This window comes from Mytilus californianus, unplaced genomic scaffold (genome assembly GCF_021869535.1).
Source record: "Mytilus californianus isolate M0D057914Y unplaced genomic scaffold, xbMytCali1.0.p SCAF_3, whole genome shotgun sequence".
In the NCBI taxonomy this organism is placed as follows: domain Eukaryota; kingdom Metazoa; phylum Mollusca; class Bivalvia; order Mytilida; family Mytilidae; genus Mytilus; species Mytilus californianus.
Window position 1 is genome coordinate 101,875,450 of NW_026262679.1, and position 25,169 is coordinate 101,900,618.

General features: G+C 31.2%; 2 protein-coding genes across 3 annotated transcripts in view; one reads left to right on the plus strand and one right to left on the minus strand.

Annotated features, from left to right (window-relative positions):
• LOC127735559 (uncharacterized) overlaps positions 1–25,169 on the minus strand; it is a 50,327-nt gene that overhangs the window by 24,562 nt on the left and 596 nt on the right. For both annotated transcript variants that reach the window (XM_052245787.1, XM_052245786.1), the window contains exons 2-4: positions 23,913–24,934; positions 22,212–22,416; positions 21,740–21,903 (exon numbers count right to left, since the gene is read on the minus strand). In XM_052245787.1, coding sequence (XP_052101747.1) covers positions 21,740–21,903; positions 22,212–22,416; positions 23,913–24,892 — 1,349 coding nt within the window. In that variant the 5' untranslated portion in view covers positions 24,893–24,934. The remainder of the gene's footprint in view (positions 1–21,739; positions 21,904–22,211; positions 22,417–23,912; positions 24,935–25,169) is intronic.
• LOC127735569 (uncharacterized) lies at positions 14,735–17,595 on the plus strand. Its single transcript, XM_052245807.1, has 2 exons — positions 14,735–16,438; positions 16,796–17,595. The coding sequence occupies exon 1, from the start codon at positions 14,756–14,758 to the stop codon at positions 16,433–16,435; it is 1,680 nt and encodes a 559-aa protein (XP_052101767.1). The 5' UTR covers positions 14,735–14,755; the 3' UTR covers positions 16,436–16,438; positions 16,796–17,595.

Here is a 25,169-nt window from a genome sequence, read left to right on the forward strand (position 1 = left end):
TAAGGCAAAATGCAAATAAATTGGTAAAAATCGTCATCAAAGGGCAATAGCTCCAATAAAGAGTAGTCGAAAAATTTCCTCCCTATTGTCTTAAATGTAGATCTTGTCTTACTGATCATTTTTGCTTATTTAAGTTTCTGTCTTTCGATTATGATTTTTAAGATATTAGGCAAAAATGCAAAAAATTGGTAAAAATCGTCATCAAAGGGCAATAACTCTAATAAGGAGTGGACTGCAAAAGTCATTCGTAGATCTTGTCTTGCTGATCATTTTTGAAACTCAAAGTTTCTTTCTATATATTAAAGTTTTCAAGATAATAGGCAAAAATGGAAAAAAATGGTAAAATTTGTCATTTAAGGCCAATAACTCCTATAAAAAGTTGCCTGACAGTTTTGATTGGTATAGTCATTTCGTACCCTTACCATTTCGTACCCCTCATTTTGTACCCTGGCAAAAACCATTTCGTACCCTTACCATTTCGTACCTCATGGAATATTTACATGTATACCATTTCGTACCTCATGGAAAATTTATATGTATACCATTTCGTACCTCATTGAAGATTTATATGTATGCCATTTCGTACCTCATGGAAGATTTTTATGTTTTTGATTTCTTGGTAAAAACTGTCTCATTGATATGCACCATTTCATACCTTATAGAAGATTTATATGTATACCATTTTGTACCTCATGTATAATTGGTATGTATACCATTTCGTACCTCATGGAAGATTTGTATGTATACCATTTCGTACCTCATGGAAGATTTGTATGTATACCATTTCGTACCTTATGCAAGGTTTGTATGTATGCTATTTCGTACCTCGTGGAAGATTTATATGGGCGGTAGACATCACGAGAAATGCCTAAAATTTAAAATTAAAGCACCTATGAGATAATGTATAGGAATAAAGTCAATAAACAAAATTTTTTGAAATATGTAAACTTTTCTGCCGATAACATTGATTTTGTTACTTTGGTATAAACTTGTAACTTAAGACACGTGCCGTACTGGCGTATTGTTTTAAAAAGGTAGCATTCTATTTAATTGGATTAAAAATGTTTATTGAATACACGTGCCATTTGAAATTGTGACGTGTGCCTAAATATTGAGATATATTCAATTGATTATCGTAAGGTGTAGTTGAACCTAAATGTATATATCATTTGCATGGATTTTTTTAAATAATACTTTTAGAAAATATGCAATACACACTAAAAAAAGATATTTACCAAACGTTTTTGAAATTTAGAAGGTTAGATATAAGGATACAAAATAAATGAACTTGTAATTTCTCAAATTGAAAAAGCCATAGCAAGTTCTTTGATTGGTCACATAAAGTGCAAATTCTTATGCAAACATTTTTATTCATGGCTTCCTTCTTTGGTGAATATCAGCTTGTGTCCCTTTTCACTGCATTTCCTGACAAAAACAACTGGTAATAACTATAAAATAAAATGCTCTGCTAGGTGCAAGCTTGATACGACCGCAGAGTTCGAACCCTGAACAGTTGAGGCAAGTATGGACACAACATTTAAGCTTAAAACAGCTCTGAATTTGGATTGTGATTGAATATTTGACACCGCATAGGTTTGTGACACAAAATGAATGTGGTCAAAGAACTGAAAAATTTGAAATTGGACATTTACCTAGCTATTATGGTCCAATATCCAAAATCTAAGTACATGGTTAGAATCAGCATACCAAAGAACCTCAAGAATTCAATTTTTGATGAAATCAAACAAAAGTTCAATTTAGGACCCTTTGGACCTCAATGTGGACCAAATTGATAAACGAGCCCAAAATCCAAAATCTAAATACATGCATAGATTCAGCATTTCAAAGAACCCTATAAATTCAATTTTTTTTTGTTGAAATCAAACAAAGTTTAATTTTGGACCCTGAAATGGACCAACTTGAAAACTGGGCCCAAAAATCCAAAATTTAAATACAGGTTTAATAATAGACAATATAAGCTTAGTTTTTAAAGGAGTTCGCTTAATCAAAAAAAAAAAATATAGCATTCAGAAAATTAGTTTATACAGAATAACAAACAAACCTACCACAAAATTCTTCAAACAATTTACCAAAGAAAAGAAAAAAAAATCCAAAATATAATTTATCATTAATACAATGTGTTTAAAAAATCTATAAAACTTATCTGTAATTATCTTCAAAATATCTAATAATGAACAGTAAATTTCAAACTATATTTATACGTCCTGCAGAGCTTATCATCAACAACACTTAGGAAACACAAAATTTTCAAATAAATCTGTCACTCGAATTATAATTGTGGGATTGATAATTACCACATTTTTTAATTTGTTATGTTGATAATAGGTGAAAATTATTTAAAAACACTTAGTGTATAATCAAACTTTATATATATAATTAATAGTTCCCAATATTTTTTCTTTCATTTGTCACAAACTAATATCTGCAACTTATTAATCAATGTCAACAACTTCATCTACACAATGTATTGTAATGAAATATATCCTTTAATAAAAATAGATTATTATCTAAAAATAACATTTTTTTTTTATTAAGATGTAACATACATAATGTATGGCACAATTGTATTTAAAAACTTCACTTACCTACACTTCCACTTCAACAGATGGACAAAGGTCTATTTTAATTTCCAAGGGAATTTTTAACCATAAGAAAATATTCAAACATGTTATCAATCTTTAAATAGAACAAATGCATACACAATTATCACCACAATTGATATATCTGAATCAGCAAATCTATTTTAAACTATGACTCAATTTAAAATTTCTATTAGTTTACAATAAATCTATAAATGTAGAGCTGGATTAACTATTTAATATCCCAACCCTCCTATTGTGGTTTGGAACATTGTGCTAAAATTTCTTACACATCCATACGCTTATACTAAAGTTATTGTCTGTGAACCAATTTATTTTCCATGAACCAGTGATGTAAACCACAAAAATAGTTCTCTAAAGTTAGATATGATTAATTGCGAAATAACATCTCTGAATTTTGATTCAGAGCAAATATGTAATAATAGCATAGGTTCTGACACAGAATGAATGTGGTATAAGTTCTTAAATAATTTTTAAATTGGACATTTACCAATTATGGTCCAATATTCAAATTCTAAATACATATTTGTATTCAGCATATCAAATAATAACCACGCTGTTTCATTTTTTGTTAAAATCAAACTAAGTTTTATTTTGGATACTTTGCCCTTTATGGGGTCCAGTTTGAAAAACGGGCCAAAATCAAAAATTTATGATTGCACACATTAAAGAACACCAATAATTTAATTTTTGAAGAAATCAAACAAAGTTTAATTTTAGACCCAAGTTTGGACCAACTTTGAAAACCGCAAGCACGAAATCAAAAATCTTACACTGTTGGAATGACCAAATCAAATAACACAAACAATTTAATTTTTGATGAAATCAAACAATGTTCAATTTTGGACCCCCATTTGGACCATCTTGAATACTGTGTCCAAAATCAAAAATCTAAATACACGTACGCTTAGATTCGGCTTATCAAAGAACCCCAAGAATTCAATTTTTTTTTTTAAATAAAAAAAAGTTTAATTTTGGACCCTTTGGACCTAAATGTGGACCGACCATGCCCCAAATCAAAAATCTAAATACACGCTTAAATTCAGCATATCAAAGAACCCCAATCATTCTTTTTTTTTTTTAAATCAAACAAAGTTAAATTTTTGACCCTTGGACCTGAATGTGGACTGACCATGCCCCAAATCAAAAATCTAAATACACGCTTAGATTCAGCATATCAAAGAACCCCAAGATTTCAATTTTTTTTTTAATTAAAAAAAGTTGTACTTTGGACCCTTTGTACCTTAATATTGACCAATTTGAAGACGGGCCACAAAATAAAAAAATCTAAATACACAATTAAATTCAGCATATCAAGGAACACCAATTGTTTAATTTTTAAAGAAATCAAACAAAGTTTAATTTTGGACCCTTTGGACCTTAATATGGACCATTTCAAAAACAGACCCTAAAATCCAATTATAAAAACCCACTTAGAATCAGCATATTAAAGACTCCCAAGAATTCAAGACTTTTGAATTAAACCCCATTGAAATTGCTAAAGAAATAAGCAATTTATACAAAGTATTTGTTTTGGCCCCTTTTAACTAAACCAATAGGGTCATAACCCCTAAAATCAATCCCAAACTTTATTTAATGGTATAACACCTTGTGGCACAATTAAATAGCAATAAATTAACTTATACTCAAGTTATTGTCCAGAAATCAGAAAATCTTTTTTGCCCCTTTTCAGCCCCTTATTATTAAACTGTTTAGACCATGACCCCTAAAATCAATCATAACTTTCCTTTTGAAGTATGGAACCTTGTAGTAAAATTTCATAGAATTCCATACTCTAATACACAAATTAGTGTCCTGAAACATGAAAAATGCTTGTTTTTGACCCCTTTTTGGCCCTTAATTACTAAACAGCTACAATAATAACCCCAAAATCAATCCCAACCTTCCTATTGTGGTATGGAACCTTGTGCTTAAATCTAATAGAGATCTATACAGTTATACTCAAGTTATTGTCTGTTAACCAGACAAACAATTGTTTTTGTCAGGCCCTTTTTGGCTTCTAATTCCTAAACAGCTACTATAATAACCCCCAAAATAAACCACAACCCTCCTATTGTGGTATGAAACCTTGTGCTAAAATTGAATAGAGATCCATACACTTATACTTAAGTTAATTTGCCTGCAAACCAGAAAAGTAGTTGTTTTTGGCCCCTTTTCGACCCCTTATTATCAAACGGTATAGGCCATGACCCTCCGAAAATCAATCAAAACTTTCCTTTTGAAGTATGGAACCTTGTGGTAAAATTTCATAGGAATCTATACTCTTATACACCCATTATTGTCCTGAAACATGAAAAATGCTTGTTTTTGGCCCCTTTTTGGCCCCTTATTCCTAAACAGCTACGACAATAACCCCCAAAATAAATCCAAACCTTCCTATAGTGGTATGGAACCTTGTGCTAAAATTTAATAGAGATCCATACGCTTATACTCAAGTGATTGTCTGTGAACCTGACAAAAATTTGTTTTTGTTGGACCCTTTTTGGCCCCTAATTCCTAAACAGCTATGACAATAACCCCCAAAATTAATCCAAACCTTCCTATTGTGGTGTGGAACCTTGTGCTAAAATTATGACCAAAAAATATCTCTTATACTCAAGTAATTGTCTTAAAACCAGACAAATAATTGTTTTTGGCCCCTTTCTGGCCTCTAATTACAACACAGCTAAGATAATAACCCCCAAAATCAATCCTTACCCTCCTATTGTGGTATGGAACCTTGTACTAAAATTTCTTACACATCCATATACTTACACTAAAGTTATTGTCTGCAAACCAATTTATTTTCCATGAACTTGTAAAACTGAATAATTTTTTGGCCCCTAATTACAAAACCGCAAGGACAATAACCCCCAAAAACAATCCCAACCATCCTTTAACACAACATTCCATACCACTAAAGGATGGTTGGGATTGTTTTTGGGGGTTATTGTCTTAAATAAATTTGCGGTCGTATAAAAACAGTTGCAGATAATAATTCCTTTGTTGGTTAATCAACCTCATTTTTTTTAGAGTTGAAAAATTAATTAAGGATAAATCCTGCAAACAAACAAAGTGTAATTAAAACTATTAAAGTGTCCAAGTGCTGCTGAAGCAAACCAATCATCGGTCTTTCTAAAATTTGTACGGCTTTATATTTATGTTATATTTAAAAAAAATTAAAATCATCTCAAAAATGTTTTATATCTTAAAATGATAACTTTTACAAATATATGATAGGAAAAAGTAAACATGTATTCAGTCAATGAGGTAAGAAATGGTAGATGCATTGGCCCATAGGGTACAAAATGGTTATCGTGGGTCTGAAATGGTAAATGTTGGGTACGAAATGGTCAAGGTACGAAATGACTTGCTACCACAGTTTTGACGTCAATGAACAATTGGTAGAACTCAACATTCTGAACATTTTTGCCCCTGTCAGATTTTCTCTTTTTATAACGTTTTCAAAATAAGACAAAACTTGCATTTTACCCCTATGTTCTATTTTTAGCCATGTCGGCCATCTTGGTTGGCAGGCGGGGTCATTCAACACATTTTTTAAACTAGATACCCCAAATGATGATTGTGGCCAATTTTGGTTTAATTTGGTTCAGCTGTATCAGAGGAGAAGTTTTTGTAAAATTTATGGGACAACAAGGGACGACGGATGCCAAGTGATGAGAAAAGTTCACTTGGCCCTGTGGGCCAGGTGAGCTAAAAAGGGTAAAAATATACATATAAGAGCTGTTAATAGTATTAAAAAGTTTCAAGAGCTCTGCAAATTGGCTTTACTGATCAATTTCATTTGTAAAAAATGCATTTAAAAGATGATTGCATACAATTCAAATGGTTGGGAGAAGAGTAACAAGTATGTACCTTCATTGATTTTTTAAATACATATTTTGTATCTGGAAGTTTAAAATGTGTTTGTGGTACAAATGTATTATGAATTTTTTTTTTTATTAGTTGTTATTGGCTTTGAACTAGCTGTCAGTAACCGCGAGTACTCTCAGATCTGAACTTAGTGTCTTTTTGTTGTGGGGATGTATAAGTACCCTGCCACGTCCAAGCTGTTTTTTTGTTACTTGTTTTGGCTTTTTATCTATCTGATGAGTTAAGCCCTTTTCAACTGATTTTTATAGTTTGTTCATATGTTGTACTGTTATACTACTGTCCCATGTTAGGGGAGGGTTAGGAGCCCGCTAACATGTTTAACCCCGCCACATTCTATATGTGCCGGTCCCAAGTCAGGAGCCTGTAATTCAGTGGTTGTCGTTTGTTGCTGTATATCATATTTGTTTTTTCGTTCATTATTTTGTAAATATATCAGGCTGTTAGTTTTCTCGTTTGAATAGTTTTACATTTGTCATTTTGGGGCCTTTTATAGCTGACTATGCGGTATTGGTTTTGCTCATTGTTGAAGGCCGTACGGTGACCTATAGTTGTTAGTTTCTGTGTCATTTGGTCTCTTGTGGAGAGTTGTCTCATTGGCAATCATACCACATCTTCTTATTTTTATACCATATAAAGCGAAATACAAATTCTAGGAGAGTCATAGTTCTAATAGAATTCTATATATTTTCTGATAAATCCTCCCTCTTATATTTTTGATTAATATTGTAAAATCTATTTTATTTGGCATAAATGTCACGTATATGTTGAATTGGTTGTAATTTTTTAAAACTTTTATCAGATCAATATATTCTATGTTCAAGCAAAGGAACATTTTGGGTAAACAAAAATCTGTTTGCCTCTACCAATGCATAAAGTCTTTCTAAAGGTTGCACTTTGTAAATACAGCTGTTTCTCAAACCACGCCTCTTTTGGGGAGATATATAATATTCATAGATATGTTAATTTGTTAATGTACTGGTTCCCATTTATGATCTCTGTGTTTTATCTCATAGAGACATCACTTGGGAATGTAACCAGTATAGAAAAACATGGTAGCGCCTAAATTCTAATTCTTAGGAGGTCCAAATATGAAGGTAAGGGTAGTATAGAATTTTAGTATAAGTTTAAACTCTTAGAAGTTCAGGGCATATAAATGTTGAAAATATGCCGCACAGCCCTATATTTTGACCTTTGAATAAAATAGTAGTGCATATACACTTTCCGTTCTGGGATATTATTTTTCACGAAACTTCATAGTAAAAGTGTCACAGTTTTAGCCGCAAAGGGAGTTCCTATGGGAAATTGCATTGTCTATATTTACAGAATTGCAACCTATATAGGGTTAAAAAATAGAACATACAGAATTTCACAAAATCTGGTTTATCTCAGAGATTTTAAAGAATTTAACTCAAATATGAAGATTTATAAATATTTCATGAAGATTGAGAAAATCCTGAGCCTTAACTATGATGACTAAGCATAAATTCACAGTTTACAGTATGCATGGTTTACTTAAAGCCCTGAATTCAAAATAAATTCATAATATATGCCTATTTGTGATTTAAATTGTTTAGAAGTGCTTATATTTACTCTTCGCAGTCATTGCAACTCGTTGATCCTTCCTAAATAATTTTGTTAGGTTATTTTTGTCCTGTCGATAACCCAAAAGTAAGCCATAACACCTGAATGTGTTTTTTTGTGACTGCGGCATTAAAAAGTACAAGCTAGAATTACAAAAAGACCTCAATAAAACTTACAATAGTGTGTTCTATCCTAAATATATACTAAATACTCCACATTGCTAGAAACAGGGAAAATATTTAGGAAATGTGAGGCCCCAGGGGGCAAAAAACAGAAAAAAATGCCTACCTTGGGTCATAAAACAGATAATTTAACTTGTAAATGCTATGATTTTATTATTTTCAAGGTCTTTTGTAAACAAAACAATAACTGTGCTGGAAAGTTATGCAAAAATAAGATGTAAGCAGTCATTTCTATCAAACTTTTAGTGAATTTATGCACCAGACTGATATCTTCTTAAATACAATTTTGCAAATATGGCTTTGTTTAGACACTTCTAGTTCATACATTAACTAACTTATGTTAGTTATATGGTTAGAGATGATACTGTTGTGACAAGAATTATTAACTGACCATTTGAGACATAAATTGTGAACTTTCATTGACAAATAGGCATACAGTAAGATGTGGACTGGAGACACAGGCAGGATTGGATACTTTGTATAATCTTGAATGTTGGAATGGTTAACTACTAAACAATACATTTATAGTATTCTAAAATGCTTTCAATTTGTTATCAGAATAGTTTCAAACATGTTTTAGACATTTCATGTCAGAAAACATGCACATAGGGTAAGCTGGCAATGATTAAAGTCTTGTTTTCAAATTCTTTAAAAAACTGAAATAGGGGTAGGGGTATAAAATGTACTGTAAAAGGAAACTTAGAGTATATGCAGTGATTTCCTCAAGGCTATAATTCTGATAAATAAGTATTGTTGTGAGAAAAAGTGTTTTTAGAAGGTTTTCTATTTGAATAAATGTTTGTATAGGTTGCACTTTGTAAATACAGCTGTTTCTCAAACCACGCCTCTTTTGGGAAGATATATAATATTCATAGATATGTTAATTTGTTAATGTACTGGTTCCCATTTATGATCTCTGTGTTTTATCTCATAGAGACATCACTTGGGAATGTAACCAGTATAGAAAAACATGGTAGCGCCTAAATTCTAATTCTTAGGAGGTCCAAATATGAAGGTAAGGGTAGTATAGAATTTTAGTATAAGTTTAAACTCTTAGAAGTTCAGGGCATATAAATGTTGAAAATATGCCGCACAGCCCTATATTTTGACCTTTGAATAAAATAGTAGTGCATATACACTTTCCGTTCTGGGATATTATTTTTCACGAAACTTCATAGTAAAAGTGTCACAGTTTTAGCCGCAAAGGGAGTTCCTATGGGAAATTGCATTGTCTATATTTACAGAATTGCAACCTATATAGGGTTAAAAAATAGAACATACAGAATTTCACAAAATCTGGTTTATCTCAGAGATTTTAAAGAATTTAACTCAAATATGAAGATTTATAAATATTTCATGAAGATTGAGAAAATCCTGAGCCTTAACTATGATGACTAAGCATAAATTCACAGTTTACAGTATGCATGGTTTACTTAAAGCCCTGAATTCAAAATAAATTCATAATATATGCCTATTTGTGATTTAAATTGTTTAGAAGTGCTTATATTTACTCTTCGCAGTCATTGCAACTCGTTGATCCTTCCTAAATAATTTTGTTAGGTTATTTTTGTCCTGTCGATAACCCAAAAGTAAGCCATAACACCTGAATGTGTTTTTTTGTGACTGCGGCATTAAAAAGTACAAGCTAGAATTACAAAAAGACCTCAATAAAACTTACAATAGTGTGTTCTATCCTAAATATATACTAAATACTCCACATTGCTAGAAACAGGGAAAATATTTAGGAAATGTGAGGCCCCAGGGGGCAAAAAACAGAAAAAAATGCCTACCTTGGGTCATAAAACAGATAATTTAACTTGTATATATTAAATGCTATGATTTTATTATTTTCAAGGTCTTTTGTAAACAAAACAATAACTGTGCTGGAAAGTTATGCAAAAATAAGATGTAAGCAGTCATTTCTATCAAACTTTTAGTGAATTTATGCACCAGACTGATATCTTCTTAAATACAATTTTGCAAATATGGCTTTGTTTAGACACTTCTAGTTCATACATTAACTAACTTATGTTAGTTATATGGTTAGAGATGATACTGTTGTGACAAGAATTATTAACTGACCATTTGAGACATAAATTGTGAACTTTCATTGACAAATAGGCATACAGTAAGATGTGGACTGGAGACACAGGCAGGATTGGATACTTTGTATAATCTTGAATGTTGGAATGATTAACTACTAAACAATACATTTATAGTATTCTAAAATGCTTTCAATTTGTTATCAGAATAGTTTCAAACATGTTTTAGACATTTCATGTCAGAAAACATGCACATAGGGTAAGCTGGCAATGATTAAAGTCTTGTTTTCAAATTCTTTAAAAAACTGAAATAGGGGTAGGGGTATAAAATGTACTGTAAAAGGAAACTTAGAGTATATGCAGTGATTTCCTCAAGGCTATAATTCTGATAAATAAGTATTGTTGTGAGAAAAAGTGTTTTTAGAAGGTTTTCTATTTGAATAAATGTTTGTATAGGTTGCACTTTGTAAATACAGCTGTTTCTCAAACCACGCCTCTTTTGGGAAGATATATAATATTCATAGATATGTTAATTTGTTAATGTACTGGTTCCCATTTATGATCTCTGTGTTTTATCTCATAGAGACATCACTTGGGAATGTAACCAGTATAGAAAAACATGGTAGCGCCTAAATTCTAATTCTTAGGAGGTCCAAATATGAAGGTAAGGGTAGTATAGAATTTTAGTATAAGTTTAAACTCTTAGAAGTTCAGGGCATATAAATGTTGAAAATATGCCGCACAGCCCTATATTTTGACCTTTGAATAAAATAGTAGTGCATATACACTTTCCGTTCTGGGATATTATTTTTCACGAAACTTCATAGTAAAAGTGTCACAGTTTTAGCCGCAAAGGGAGTTCCTATGGGAAATTGCATTGTCTATATTTACAGAATTGCAACCTATATAGGGTTAAAAAATAGAACATACAGAATTTCACAAAATCTGGTTTATCTCAGAGATTTTAAAGAATTTAACTCAAATATGAAGATTTATAAATATTTCATGAAGATTGAGAAAATCCTGAGCCTTAACTATGATGACTAAGCATAAATTCACAGTTTACAGTATGCATGGTTTACTTAAAGCCCTGAATTCAAAATAAATTCATAATATATGCCTATTTGTGATTTAAATTGTTTAGAAGTGCTTATATTTACTCTTCGCAGTCATTGCAACTCGTTGATCCTTCCTAAATAATTTTGTTAGGTTATTTTTGTCCTGTCGATAACCCAAAAGTAAGCCATAACACCTGAATGTGTTTTTTTGTGACTGCGGCATTAAAAAGTACAAGCTAGAATTACAAAAAGACCTCAATAAAACTTACAATAGTGTGTTCTATCCTAAATATATACTAAATACTCCACATTGCTAGAAACAGGGAAAATATTTAGGAAATGTGAGGCCCCAGGGGGCAAAAAACAGAAAAAAATGCCTACCTTGGGTCATAAAACAGATAATTTAACTTGTATATATTAAATGCTATGATTTTATTATTTTCAAGGTCTTTTGTAAACAAAACAATAACTGTGCTGGAAAGTTATGCAAAAATAAGATGTAAGCAGTCATTTCTATCAAACTTTTAGTGAATTTATGCACCAGACTGATATCTTCTTAAATACAATTTTGCAAATATGGCTTTGTTTAGACACTTCTAGTTCATACATTAACTAACTTATGTTAGTTATATGGTTAGAGATGATACTGTTGTGACAAGAATTATTAACTGACCATTTGAGACATAAATTGTGAACTTTCATTGACAAATAGGCATACAGTAAGATGTGGACTGGAGACACAGGCAGGATTGGATACTTTGTATAATCTTGAATGTTGGAATGATTAACTACTAAACAATACATTTATAGTATTCTAAAATGCTTTCAATTTGTTATCAGAATAGTTTCAAACATGTTTTAGACATTTCATGTCAGAAAACATGCACATAGGGTAAGGTGGCAATGATTAAAGTCTTGTTTTCAAATTCTTTAAAAAACTGAAATAGGGGTAGGGGTATAAAATGTACTGTAAAAGGAAACTTAGAGTATATGCAGTGATTTCCTTAAGGCTATAATTCTGATAAATAAGTATTGTTGTGAGAAAAAGTGTTTTTAGAAGGTTTTCTATTTGAATAAATGTTTGTATAGGTTGCACTTTGTAAATACAGCTGTTTCTCAAACCACGCCTCTTTTGGGGAGATATATAATATTCATAGATATGTTAATTTGTTAATGTACTGGTTCCCTGTGTTTTATCTCATAGAGACATCACTTGGGAATGTAACCAGTATAGAAAAACATGGTAGCGCCTAAATTCTAATTCTTAGGAGGTCCAAATATGAAGGTAAGGGTAGTATAGAATTTTAGTATAAGTTTAAACTCTTAGAAGTTCAGGGCATATAAATGTTGAAAGTATGCCGCACAGCCCTATATTTTGACCTTTGAATAAAATAGTAGTGCTGATATACACTTTCCGTTCTGGGATATTATTTTTCACGAAACTTCATAGTAAAAGTGTCACAGTTTTAGCCGCAAAGGGAGTTCCTATGGGAAATTGCATTGTCTATATTTACAGAATTGCAACCTATATAGGGTTAAAAAATAGAACATACAGAATTTCACAAAATCTGGTTTATCTCAGAGATTTTAAAGAATTTAACTCAAATATGAAGATTTATAAATATTTCATGAAGATTGAGAAAATCCTGAGCCTTAACTATGATGACTAAGCATAAATTCACAGTTTACAGTATGCATGGTTTACTTAAAGCCCAGAATTCAAAATAAATTCATAATATATGCCTATTTGTGATTTAAATTGTTTAGAAGTGCTTATATTTACTCTTCGCAGTCATTGCAACTCGTTGATCCTTCCTAAATAATTTTGTTAGGTTATTTTTGTCCTGTCGATAACCCAAAAGTAAGCCATAACACCTGAATGTGTTTTTTTGTGACTGCGGCATTAAAAAGTACAAGGTAGAATTACAAAAAGACCTCAATAAAACTTACAATAGTGTGTTCTATCCTAAATATATACTAAATACTCCACATTGCTAGAAACAGGGAAAATATTTAGGAAATGTGAGGCCCCAGGGGGCAAAAAACAAAAAAAAATGCCTACCTTGGGTCATAAAACAGATAATTTAACTTGTAAATGCTATGATTTTATTATTTTCAAGGTCTTTTGTAAACAAAACAATAACTGTGCTGGAAAGTTATGCAAAAATAAGACGTAAGCAGTCATTTCTATCAAACTTTGGTGAATTTATGCACCAGACTGATATCTTCTTAAATACAATTTTGCAAATATGGCTTTGTTTAGACACTTCTAGTTCATACATCAACTAACTTATGTTAGTTATATGGTAAGAGATGATACTGTTGTGACAAGAATTATTAACTGACCATTTGAGACATAAATTGTGAACTTTCATTGACAAATAGGCATACAGTAAGATGTGGACTGGAGACACAGGCAGGATTGGATACTTTGTATAATCTTGAATGTTGGAATGATTAACTACTAAACAATACATTTATAGTATTCTAAAATGCTTTCAATTTGTTATCAGAATAGTTTCAAACATGTTTTAGACATTTCATGTCAGAAAACATGCACATAGGGTAAGCTGGCAATGATTAAAGTCTTGTTTTCAAATTCTTTAAAAAACTGAAATAGGGGTAGGGGTATAAAATGTACTGTAAAAGGAAACTTAGAGTATATGCAGTGATTTCCTTAAGGCTATAATTCTGATAAATAAGTATTGTTGTGAGAAAAAGTGTTTTTAGAAGGTTTTCTATTTGAATAAATGTTTGTATAGGTTGCACTTTGTAAATACAGCTGTTTCTCAAACCACGCCTCTTTTGGGGAGATATATAATATTCATAGATATGTTAATTTGTTAATGTACTGGTTCCCATATATGATCTCTGTGTTTTATCTCATAGAGACATCACTTGGGAATGTAACCAGTATAGAAAAACATGGTAGCGCCTAAATTCTAATTCTTAGGAGGTCCAAATATGAAGGTAAGGGTAGTATAGAATTTTAGTATAAGTTTAAACTCTTAGAAGTTCAAGGCATATAAATGTTGAAAATATGCCGCACAGCCCTATATTTTGACCTTTGAATAAAATAGTAGTGCATATACACTTTCCGTTCTGGGATATTATTTTTCACGAAACTTCATAGTAAAAGTGTCACAGTTTTAGCCGCAAAGGGAGTTACTATGGGAAATTGCATTGTCTATATTTACAGAATTGCAACCTATAGGTTGTAATATTATCTACCTATGCAATACAAAATGTATGTACACATTTAGGAGGAAAATTTAAATCACATGATAGTACATTTATTTATAAATTTATAATACATACTTGACCTGACTAAGATATTTGAGATATGATTAAGGAAGTAGAACATATAGTCTAAAATAATGGCGTTTTCCCAATCAGTTCATAAAAGTCAAATACCTATAAACTGTCATTTCTGTGATATTGAGAAAAACATTCAGTGGAAATGCCTTGAGTGTGAACTTTTGATGTGTGACAATTGTAAAGTAAAGAGACATCCAAGGATTAAAAACTCAAAGGACCATAAGGTGATCGATATCAAAGATGTAGGACTGCACAGTGAAGAGTTAGATTTTACTAATATAAAATGCAGGGACCATTCTGGACAAACTTGCTGCCTTTTTTGCCAGTTATGTAACAGTCTGGTATGTCCAACTTGTGTATCAAAAGTACACAAGCAACATGATTTAATTGAAATCAGTGAAGCATATAACATGAAAAAAGATAAGCTGAAGAAAGGACAGAGTAAAATTGAGACGAGCAAAGCTGAAGTGCTCATCAAGAAAGGTCATTTGGAAAGACTTAAGAATGGTGAAAATGCAAAATATACCAGAGTCATTGGGAATATTAAGAATCAAGAAGAAGCTTTGAAACAGGCTGTTGACAAACATATTGAAAAGATAAGAAATGAAGTGGATCAAGATCGGAAAACTGTTATGCAATTCATTGATGCTGACCTTGAAAACATATTGCGATCCATGCAACATTCTGATGAAAAAAACAATGAAATAGAAGATTTAATAAACAACACTGACATTGCAAAGTTTTTCCATGAAGTCAGTAGAATGGAAGATTCAATGGATGTACCAGCACCAAAAACCAAGTCAACCTACAAATCCATACGACACTTTGTCCAAGGAGAGATAACTCAGTCTAATGTTGGGGCGTTACAAAGTAAGGATATTCCACTAGAATTAAGTGTTACTCTAAATATCAATAAACAATATCAGACTGAATTAAGTGCAGTGTTGGATATATTTTCTTGTTCTGACAAGTCAATCTGGATAAATAGTAATTTGGATGGAATTTTAATGAGAGTAATACCTGAGGGAAATAGTTTAAAAACAATATCCACCTTCAACATCAAGGTCTATGGTATTTCACTTACTGCTGAAAATGACATATTACTGACAACTGAGAAATACAATATACAAAAACTCACTTATACCACTAGTAAAATAGAAACAGCATATGATATGTCACCCTATTACTCTACAACCGTCCATTTAACAAAAAATAACAAAGTTGTAGTAGGAGTTGTTAATAGTGATGCACAATATAAGGTGATAGTAATGAATAAGAAAGGTGAGCATGAGACTGTGTATGAACATGACCAACACAACCAACCTATATTCAATTATCCTGTGAGTATAACCAGTACCAGTAATGGGAATATACATGTGGCAGATAATTACCCAGATAGTGACAGAGGTAGAGTGGTGGTGTTAGGACAGGGAAGGGGTATAATCAATACATATTCAGGACATACAGATGTCAACAAGCACAAACCATTCAAACCAGTCAATATAGTGACGACACCAAGAGATAATGTCATTGTGATAGATACGGGTACTAGTACCTTTCATTTACTAGACAATAATGGACAATTACTGACATTTTATAAAACAAGTGACATTGGAATACTATATCCTGCGTCCCTTGCCTTCACACAAACAGAACAAGTTTTGATTGGCTGTGCTAAACCAAAAGACAGTACAGACAAGGAAGCGAAGATATATGAAGTGACTATATCAGAATATTAAAAAGTAAGTAACAATATTTTATATAAAGCTACTTCTTATTAACATCAGATGATTTGAGCATTTAATAAATATTATAACTATATAAATAAGAAGATGTGGTATGGTTGCCAATAAACACCTCTCCACCAGAGACTAGTTTGTCAATACTCATTTAGGTCAAGAAATATGTGTTTAATGAATTAATACTTGTGAATGTGGCAGAGAATTTTATTTGACATTGCATAAATAAAACCTGAATTCTTTAAAAAGAAAAAAGTTTCTAAACAATTATTTTTTTTCAGAAATTGTTTTCTATTGAAGTCAACTCATGACTATTGGCATTTTCTGTTCATTAACTATCCATTTTTGTTATTTTCATAGATTCACATGTTGTCTGGGTCAAGTTAAAGAAGAAAGAGTAAGGACAGTAGACAGCATTACAGATCTAGATATGTAACTAACAATCAGATGATCAGACTGTAACTTGAAATATAAAAAATAGTAGGAATTTAATTCAACAGTGTAAGAAAATTAGAATACTATTTTATATGATCATGCTTAAATAATGTCATACATAACAAAGAGAATGTTGACAAAAAATATAATTTTGATAAGCTTATAACATATCATACATTGTAATACATGTATACACTTTGACATGTCACCTCCTGTTTTTATTTATAAGTTAATATGTAATTCTTTTGACATTGTTAATAATCTATCTACTGCAGTTTGAATCAGTACTTTTTATATCCTCTAAAGGGAACTTGCAAATCAGCCAATAGAATTATGAGTTTCTCCCTAGGATTGGCATTGTTGTAAATGATGTATTCAGAGCAGGGGAGATAAGCCAGATATTTTCATGTTTAAAGAAGTCAATTTTTTTTTTTAATTTAAATCAACATTTTTGTGATAACTTGGACTCAATCAATTCATTGAAATTTTTTTTAATCAATTATGTTTTATTCAAATGATGTTTTTCTATATACAACTTTATTATTCAAATATGTGCATACCAATGTTTTTTTTATTCATAATGTACAATGATGTATAGCATAATATTTTGATTTCTTCTATATACCAATGTTTTTTTATTCATAATGTACAATGGTGTATAGCATTAAATTTTGATTTCTTCAAAGCCAAAGAACTTAAAGTTATATTTTGTTGTATATATTTTTTTGGAATATCATTCTTAGTAGTTACATTGCTTCTTTTCATTTATTGAATATCAGCCAGTCAATATATCTTATTATTATACAAATGAAATTTTAAAAAGAAATCTTATTGAAAATGAAGTTTCAATATTAAAATTAGATGTTGTATGATTGCCAATGATACAACTAGCAATGTTTATTTTAATTAATATTATCTGTAAAATCCCAAAATTTCTAATGATATTCCATTTTTTTTAGAGCTTTCTATGTATTCAGCAACAGGAATATAAACGATGTTGCAGTATTTTGTGATCTTGTGCATAAAACATACAATTATACAAACAATGTATTTGCCTTTTTTTTCTTTAAACACTTGAACAATAAGTTTAACATAACAATTACTTCTTGTAACATCTGACAAAATTGCAGTCTTCTGCCTTTCTATAAACTGCCTTATGGCCTAAAGCTTAAGTTCAAACAATTTTGAATACCTGTTAGAGTTATCTTTCTTTCCATACTAAATAAACTCATCATAGATAGCAGGGTGAAAATTTTGTACGCCAGACACAAATTTTGTCTACAAAAGACTCATCAGTGACACTTAAATCCCAAAAAAAAACAAAAAGGCCAAATAAAGTATGAAGTTGAAGAATATTGGGGACCCTAAATTCCGAAAATGTAGACCAACTTCCCATTCCTGCCTAAAGATGTCTATTTTTTGTACTGAATTGATTATTTCATTAATAATTATAAGTCTGTTACTATTCTGCTAAGACAATTGTCAATTCTGATATTCCACATCATTCAAAATAAAATAGGCATTAAAATTCAACTGAAATGGCAAACACATGGACTTTATATTTTGTGGCAGTAAGAAATTGGCTTTGTTTACAGAACAAAAGAAGAGTGTCATAATATAATTTTCTTTCTTTTAAATAATCATTTGAGTCTTACAGAAGGGAGCTGTGGTTAGGTTCCTAAGTTGTGTCTTATTTCTAGGAGTCATCATTTTGGTATCACTCTGACTACCGTATTCATGATTTTATCATCTGATATTTAGAGCCATTTTTTTTTTAAATTTCCTTAAATTGAAACAGACAGAAACTCTGATAGAAGATTGTTTTTTTTCTGTAATATGTATTGTTTCAACCATTATTACCATTGTTTATTGTGAAAGTAAAATATCATAATTTATTATTGACATATGTAATGACATTATCCATTTGAGTGTATATAAAATTGACATGGTTTGATAGTGTCTTTAATATCAATGTGAATCCAAATAACAACACATGTTTTAAGTTATGTCAAAGTCTTCAGTGACATTGAATGATAGGTTGATAGTTGGGTACATATAATATTCAGTAATAACTACACTGGATAACATGAAGACTCATCAAATAGTAAATAAATTTACCAATTCTTTAAAAGGAAGGTTGGGATGTTTTCTGACTGCCCTAAAACAATATGCAAAACAGATATAACAATCAGTAGTTATTTTTAACATAATGATATATATATATCTAACCACTAATCATATATCATTAACAATTGCTAACATGGAATATCATTCTTTTCTTTAAAGAAGATTTCTATGTGAAACACAATGTTCCCCCTAGTTTTGTAACTGCACTATAATGTGTAGAGAGTAGACTATAGAACAACAGCAGACATTTCCAGTGTAATGAAACATAATTATATCTTACTATATAAAAACTGAATGATATTTATAATACACAAATATTGTATTCACTATGAATCACCATACTCATATAAAACTGCATTGGTGGTCCTGTGGTAGCATAAATATAAACTAGAATCCTGGAGGTGGCGACTATATCTCTAGGCAGGTCAAACTAAAGACTAAAAATTGGAATTTGCTGCTTCTAGTTTTAAATATAGAGGAGTAAGAGCAAAGACTGGTTGGTTTAGAGTCAGAATAAAATGTCCAAGTAGTCCTCTTCTGATTGTTACTTTGTGAACTAACACCTTTAAATCCCAGTTAGTGTGCAGGTTAAGTAGAAAGCAAGATTTGTATTTATATCACATTCAAATGTTCTTATACTCATATGAAATTATGAATGTAATATTTGCAACTGAAAATTAACATCAATCCATTATCATAATCACCAAACTCATTAACAAGCCATTATACTAAAATCGTCATGGGGTGCTTGCATGAAAAACTAGTCAAATTCAACAAAGAATTCTTGTAATTAACTCAAGCAAAAATCATCAAATCAAAATTGTGGTATTGAATGGTCAACAAGACATACTGTCTAATAATAAAATATGAAAGCTTTTGAACAAAAGTTTTCTTGGTGTCAATATGCAAATAACAGGAATAATTTGAGTACAGTCAAAGTCAAATACATTCTGCAACAAGTGTCAAATCATAAATGTAGTAAAGTATGGTCAACTAAACATAATGTCAAACAATCTCAAAATATGAAAGCTTTGGGTTTATAGTCTCAAAGATTAGAGTTCACAAAGTGTAACTTTCGGGTATAATAAAATAATTCAAAGTCTATAAAGGATTTTCAAATCAAAACTGTAGCATAGTGAGGTCAATTACATTACACATGATGACATCAATACTACAATTAAGCTATCTCGGAGTTTCACAATTAAGATGTTATGGGAGTTTCACAATTAAGGTGTTATGAAAAAATTTGTTTAAAAAGGTCATAATCACCATAACTCTACAAAAATTGTCATGTCAAAATTTCTGTTACAAGAGAGCACACATTGAAATGATTTGCCTGTTTTACTTATCATGATCGAATTTATGTTGAAAGTGTGTAATATGAAGGTTTTAATATTAGTTTCACATAATCTTAACATTATCAATGATCCATGTAAATAAGGTCAAGGTCAGATGAACCCTACCAGACACACACACATACACCTTACGATCATACCATATACCAAATATAGTTAAACTATTGCTTATGGTATCTTAGAAACAGACCAAAATACTCAAATTTAATATTGACTAATGAGCCACATGAATAAGGTCAAGGTCAGATGAACCATGTCAGACAACATGTACACCATGCAATCATTCCATACACCACATATAGTTGACTTATTGCTTACAGTATCTGAAAAACAAGAATAACCGTAAAAACTTCACATTGATCATTGAACCATGAAAACGAGGTCAATGTCAGATGATTCCTACCAGACAGACATGTACACCTAACAATCATTACATACACCAAAAATAGTTGACTTATTGCTTATAATATTTCATAAACAGATAAAACCATTATAAACTTAACATTCACCAATTAACCATGAAAATAAGGCCAAACATACATATGTACCTTACAATCATTCTATACACTAAATAAAATTGACCTCTTGTTTATAGTATCTAACGAATGGGCAAACCAATGACAACTTAACATTGGCCAATGAACCATTTGACCTATTGCTTATAGTATCTGAGATACAGACTTGACCAGGAAAACTTAACCTTGATCACTGATCCATGAAATGAGGTCAATGTCAGGTCAGGTGAACCCTGTCTGACAGATATGTAGATCTTACAAGAAACCCATATACCAAATATAGTTGTGCTATTACTCATAATAAGTGAGAAAATCACAGGTCAACATAAAAAAACATAAATTTTGTTCATGCAGTCTCTGAACCATGAAATGAGGTCAAGGACAATAAACATATGACAGATGGAAACTTCATAACATTAGACATTCTGGTCTTCTACTGTCTGAAAAACAAAGCTATAAACAAATAGTTTACGCTGCTGGATTGCAATCCCTTTTTCTCTCAGAAAAGACAAAAAAAAAAAACGTGCACATGGAAGAAACTCTGACATGTCTGATATGCTTGAGAAAATCCAAATTTTGTAAATGTATAAAATTTCTATTTTATAGGTCCTACATGAACTACTAAAACTAAAGATCATATTGATCATTTACACGTGATGACAAAAAATTTATATATATAGTACGAAAACTTTCAGGCAAATAGTCTAAGAGCAGAAAGGTTGATAAGCTCCTATTATGGTTTAATAGGCATAAAGTTGCACAAGGCTCAAAATCTCGCATATAATTCAAATCAGAAAGACAAAAAAGAATGATCAACTGTACATAAGAACGAACAATGTTATTTCAGCATTAAAGCTTTTAGACATACATACTTTTCTTTTTGTTCCAGGTGAGCTGTTTTCTCTAGAACTATCTGTTGTAACTGCACTAGCTGTTCATTGACAGCCTTAGGTTTGTCTGACTGTAAAGTAGACTCTAAATCTTGTTTAACCATTGATAGCTCATCTTCTCTTTGTCTTAGTAGTTCATGAAGAACCTATAAAAATAATTGTTATACATGAACAAAATTATGATTTCATGGGGTGTATCAGAGTTTCTTCCATGTGCATGACTTTTTTACATTTATAACCTGACATTTTTTTTTATAAAATTCTCTACTCTTACCATGGAAGTGATTTATCAAGAGTTTTATATTGAAAACTTTAATATTAATTATTAAAAAAAAAACGTTAACAAAAGAAAATCATAATATTTATCAGTATTTATTGTAACTGTTTGGTTTTCTATTAAAAACTAATTTTTCATCATAATATATATTTTTATCAAAGTATCAAAGTGTCAAACCTGGCTATGTGAATCTGCTTGTTCTGTGAGCTGTCTAGATTCCCACACCAGACGGTCATTAAGCTCCTTCAATCTGTTCAGTTCCTGTTCAGCCTCTTGTAACTGACAATCACGTAATCTCAACACATCCTTCAGTTTAGATGTACCTTGATCTGCTGTGTTGTATAATTCCATACTCTCTGATAAAAGTTCATTTTGTTCCTGCCTTCAAAAATATCAAAATGAAAAAAAAGTTTAAGGGTGATACGGACCTTTATTTCTTCTCTGAACATTTAAAAGAACAATTGAAGTTATTTTCACCCTTAATTTAGGTTTAATCAAAATCAAAAGTGAGGATTACACTGACTTGATAAAAGACCAATACATTTTACATAAAACGAGAAAAAAAATAAATGGATGGCGAGCACGTGCAATTGGATACGTTAAAAAAAATGTGTTAATCATCGTTTTTACCTACATATTAGAATGATTAAGCGGACCGAATCAGTCAACCAATTGGTTCACCCTTGTTTCACTTTCAATGTTGACATTCTTTTCCTGTTAATAGCAGAACACACCTAGTACATGTGTAAACCTAAGTTAATGGATTAAATTGATGGTCATATGAATACGGATTCAATGAGGTTAAATTATTGACTTGCGATGCTTTTGAGCTTATTTTGACAAATTTGGGCCTAACTGACTGATTATAACGAAATATTATTTCAAAATTCTATTTTTATTAATACTTGAAACAAAAAGAATCGTATTTTAAATTTCTGTCTAAATTGTAGCTAATGCCCCTTTAAGTATCCACCTGAAGTTTAAACCAATAAATCATTATTCAAACATTCAAATGGTAATTACTCATATTAAAAGCCTTTGAAATGCTTTGACCAAATGTACCCAAAATTCATATACCATAGGTACTCGCTTATAAGTCAGAAGTTTGGGAGTCAAATTCAGGTTCCAGAGAGGGATAACGACTTATAAGCGAGATCCAGTGACCATAGGAAAAATCCAAGCCTGAGAAATGTGGTCAGAGGTGAATTTCCTGAGCTAACTATGTTGGTGATAGCCAAACCTATTTTAAAACTCTCTATTAAATTATAGTTTTTGTTGAAAATAAATGACTACAATACTGTTTTTGTGTTTTATTTGTTCTTTGTTATCCATTGCTCCATTTCATATCTTATTATAGTTTAAAATTCCACAAGAGTTGTCAAAACCAGCAAAGGACATAATAAAAAGTGCAAGTATTGTTTGACAACATGCTAGGTGGCTATCAGAACTAATTGTATCAAGAACATAATTTTGCAAGAAATGGGACCTCGGTTGGTGAGCGGTCTACATAGTTCATCTACTGTATCACTAGCATGTCAACAATCAGGTTGTGAGTTCGAACCCTTCATGTGGCAGGTGCTTTCAACTCCTATCTGAATTGACTAGGATTGACAGTTTTCCTTCCAAAGGTCGTGGTTCTCTCCCGGCACTCAGGCTTCCTCCACCAATAAAAACTGGCCTCCAGGAAAAAGCCATTCCAATAGCACTAAAAGTGGCATTTAACACCAACATGACCAATAGTCAATCAAATCATTTTACAAGAAAAGTCTAACTTTATGTAAACAAAAGAAAAACAATTGGAGTTCTGTGAATATCCACAAACCCTCTCTAAATTTTTTAAGACCTCATTAAAATTTTGATATTCATATATACACTTACTTGATGGCCTCAAGTTCTGTATTAAGCTTTCGTACTTGGTTTTCTTTCATTTCCAATGTTTTCCTCAACAACCCACTGTCCATTTGTACTTTTTCAATCAAATTTTCTCTTTCATCTTCTAAAGACTTCCTTTCATACTCTATTTGCTGTAAACTCCTTTCAGCTTCTATCAATTTCTGATCTTTATGTTTCAACTCATCAGAAGCTGCCTGTTTAATGTGATCTAACTCATTGTTGACAGCATTCAATTCTTGTTCTTTAGTTTCCAGTTCTTGAAGTAATTTCTTATTTCCAAAATCAGCTGATTTGAACAACTCCTCTACTTCGTTCATCAGCTTTTCTCTGTCATGACGAAGTCTTTCTGCATCTCTGTTGGCATTTGTAATTTGGAGATCTTTCTGTTGTAATTCATCCACTAAATTTTGTATAATGTTTTGCTGACTTTTAAATCTTTCCTCAGCAGCAGTTTCTACTCCATTCAGAACATCCTCTGCATTGTACAATTCATCAGAGGACTTCCAAATATTCCTATGAGAGTTCATTACATCCTTGTTCAATCTATTTATAGTGTTGTCTAAAGGATCATAACTATGACTTCTCGACAAATAATTAGCTTGCCTCCTGTTGTTGCGTTCATACTCTCTTGCACTTTCAAGTTGGCCTTCTAACACCCTAGCATCATCTTTGTAACTTTGGAACAGAGGAGATTCTCTCCCATAACTTTCAGAACTTGATCGCCTACTATCATAGCTTGATGACCACTGTCGACTTAAATTTTCTCTGTTTGCAGTTTTTTTCCTCGAGTTATGTCCCTTATTATCAAAAATTGTAGTTCTTGACCTAGGTTTAACACATCCAACTTTAAATGCATGCTCCGAATTGAGATGGAGTTTTAAATCTCGTAGAGATGTAAATTTTCTACTGTCTCCACATTTAGGGCAGCGATATGGTATGATGTCTTTCAAGAAGTCAGTATTCATGGTTCTCCTTATCTTTTAATCTTTTGGTTCATCATCCAATACCTGAATTTGAGGGTACGATGCAGTCATCATTATAAAAACTTACCTTTAAGTATTGTATGTATTAGTCTGTGTAAAACTGCAATGGAAAGTTACATTTTAATGTCTCAAATTGAAAATCTGACAAATAGTCAATAATTATTTTAATCTCTTTTTTTTTACACAAAAAGTCTAACTGATGAGAAAAGTTACTGAAATTTTGTATTTTTTAGGACTGTTTTGTTTTCTATTTAATTTG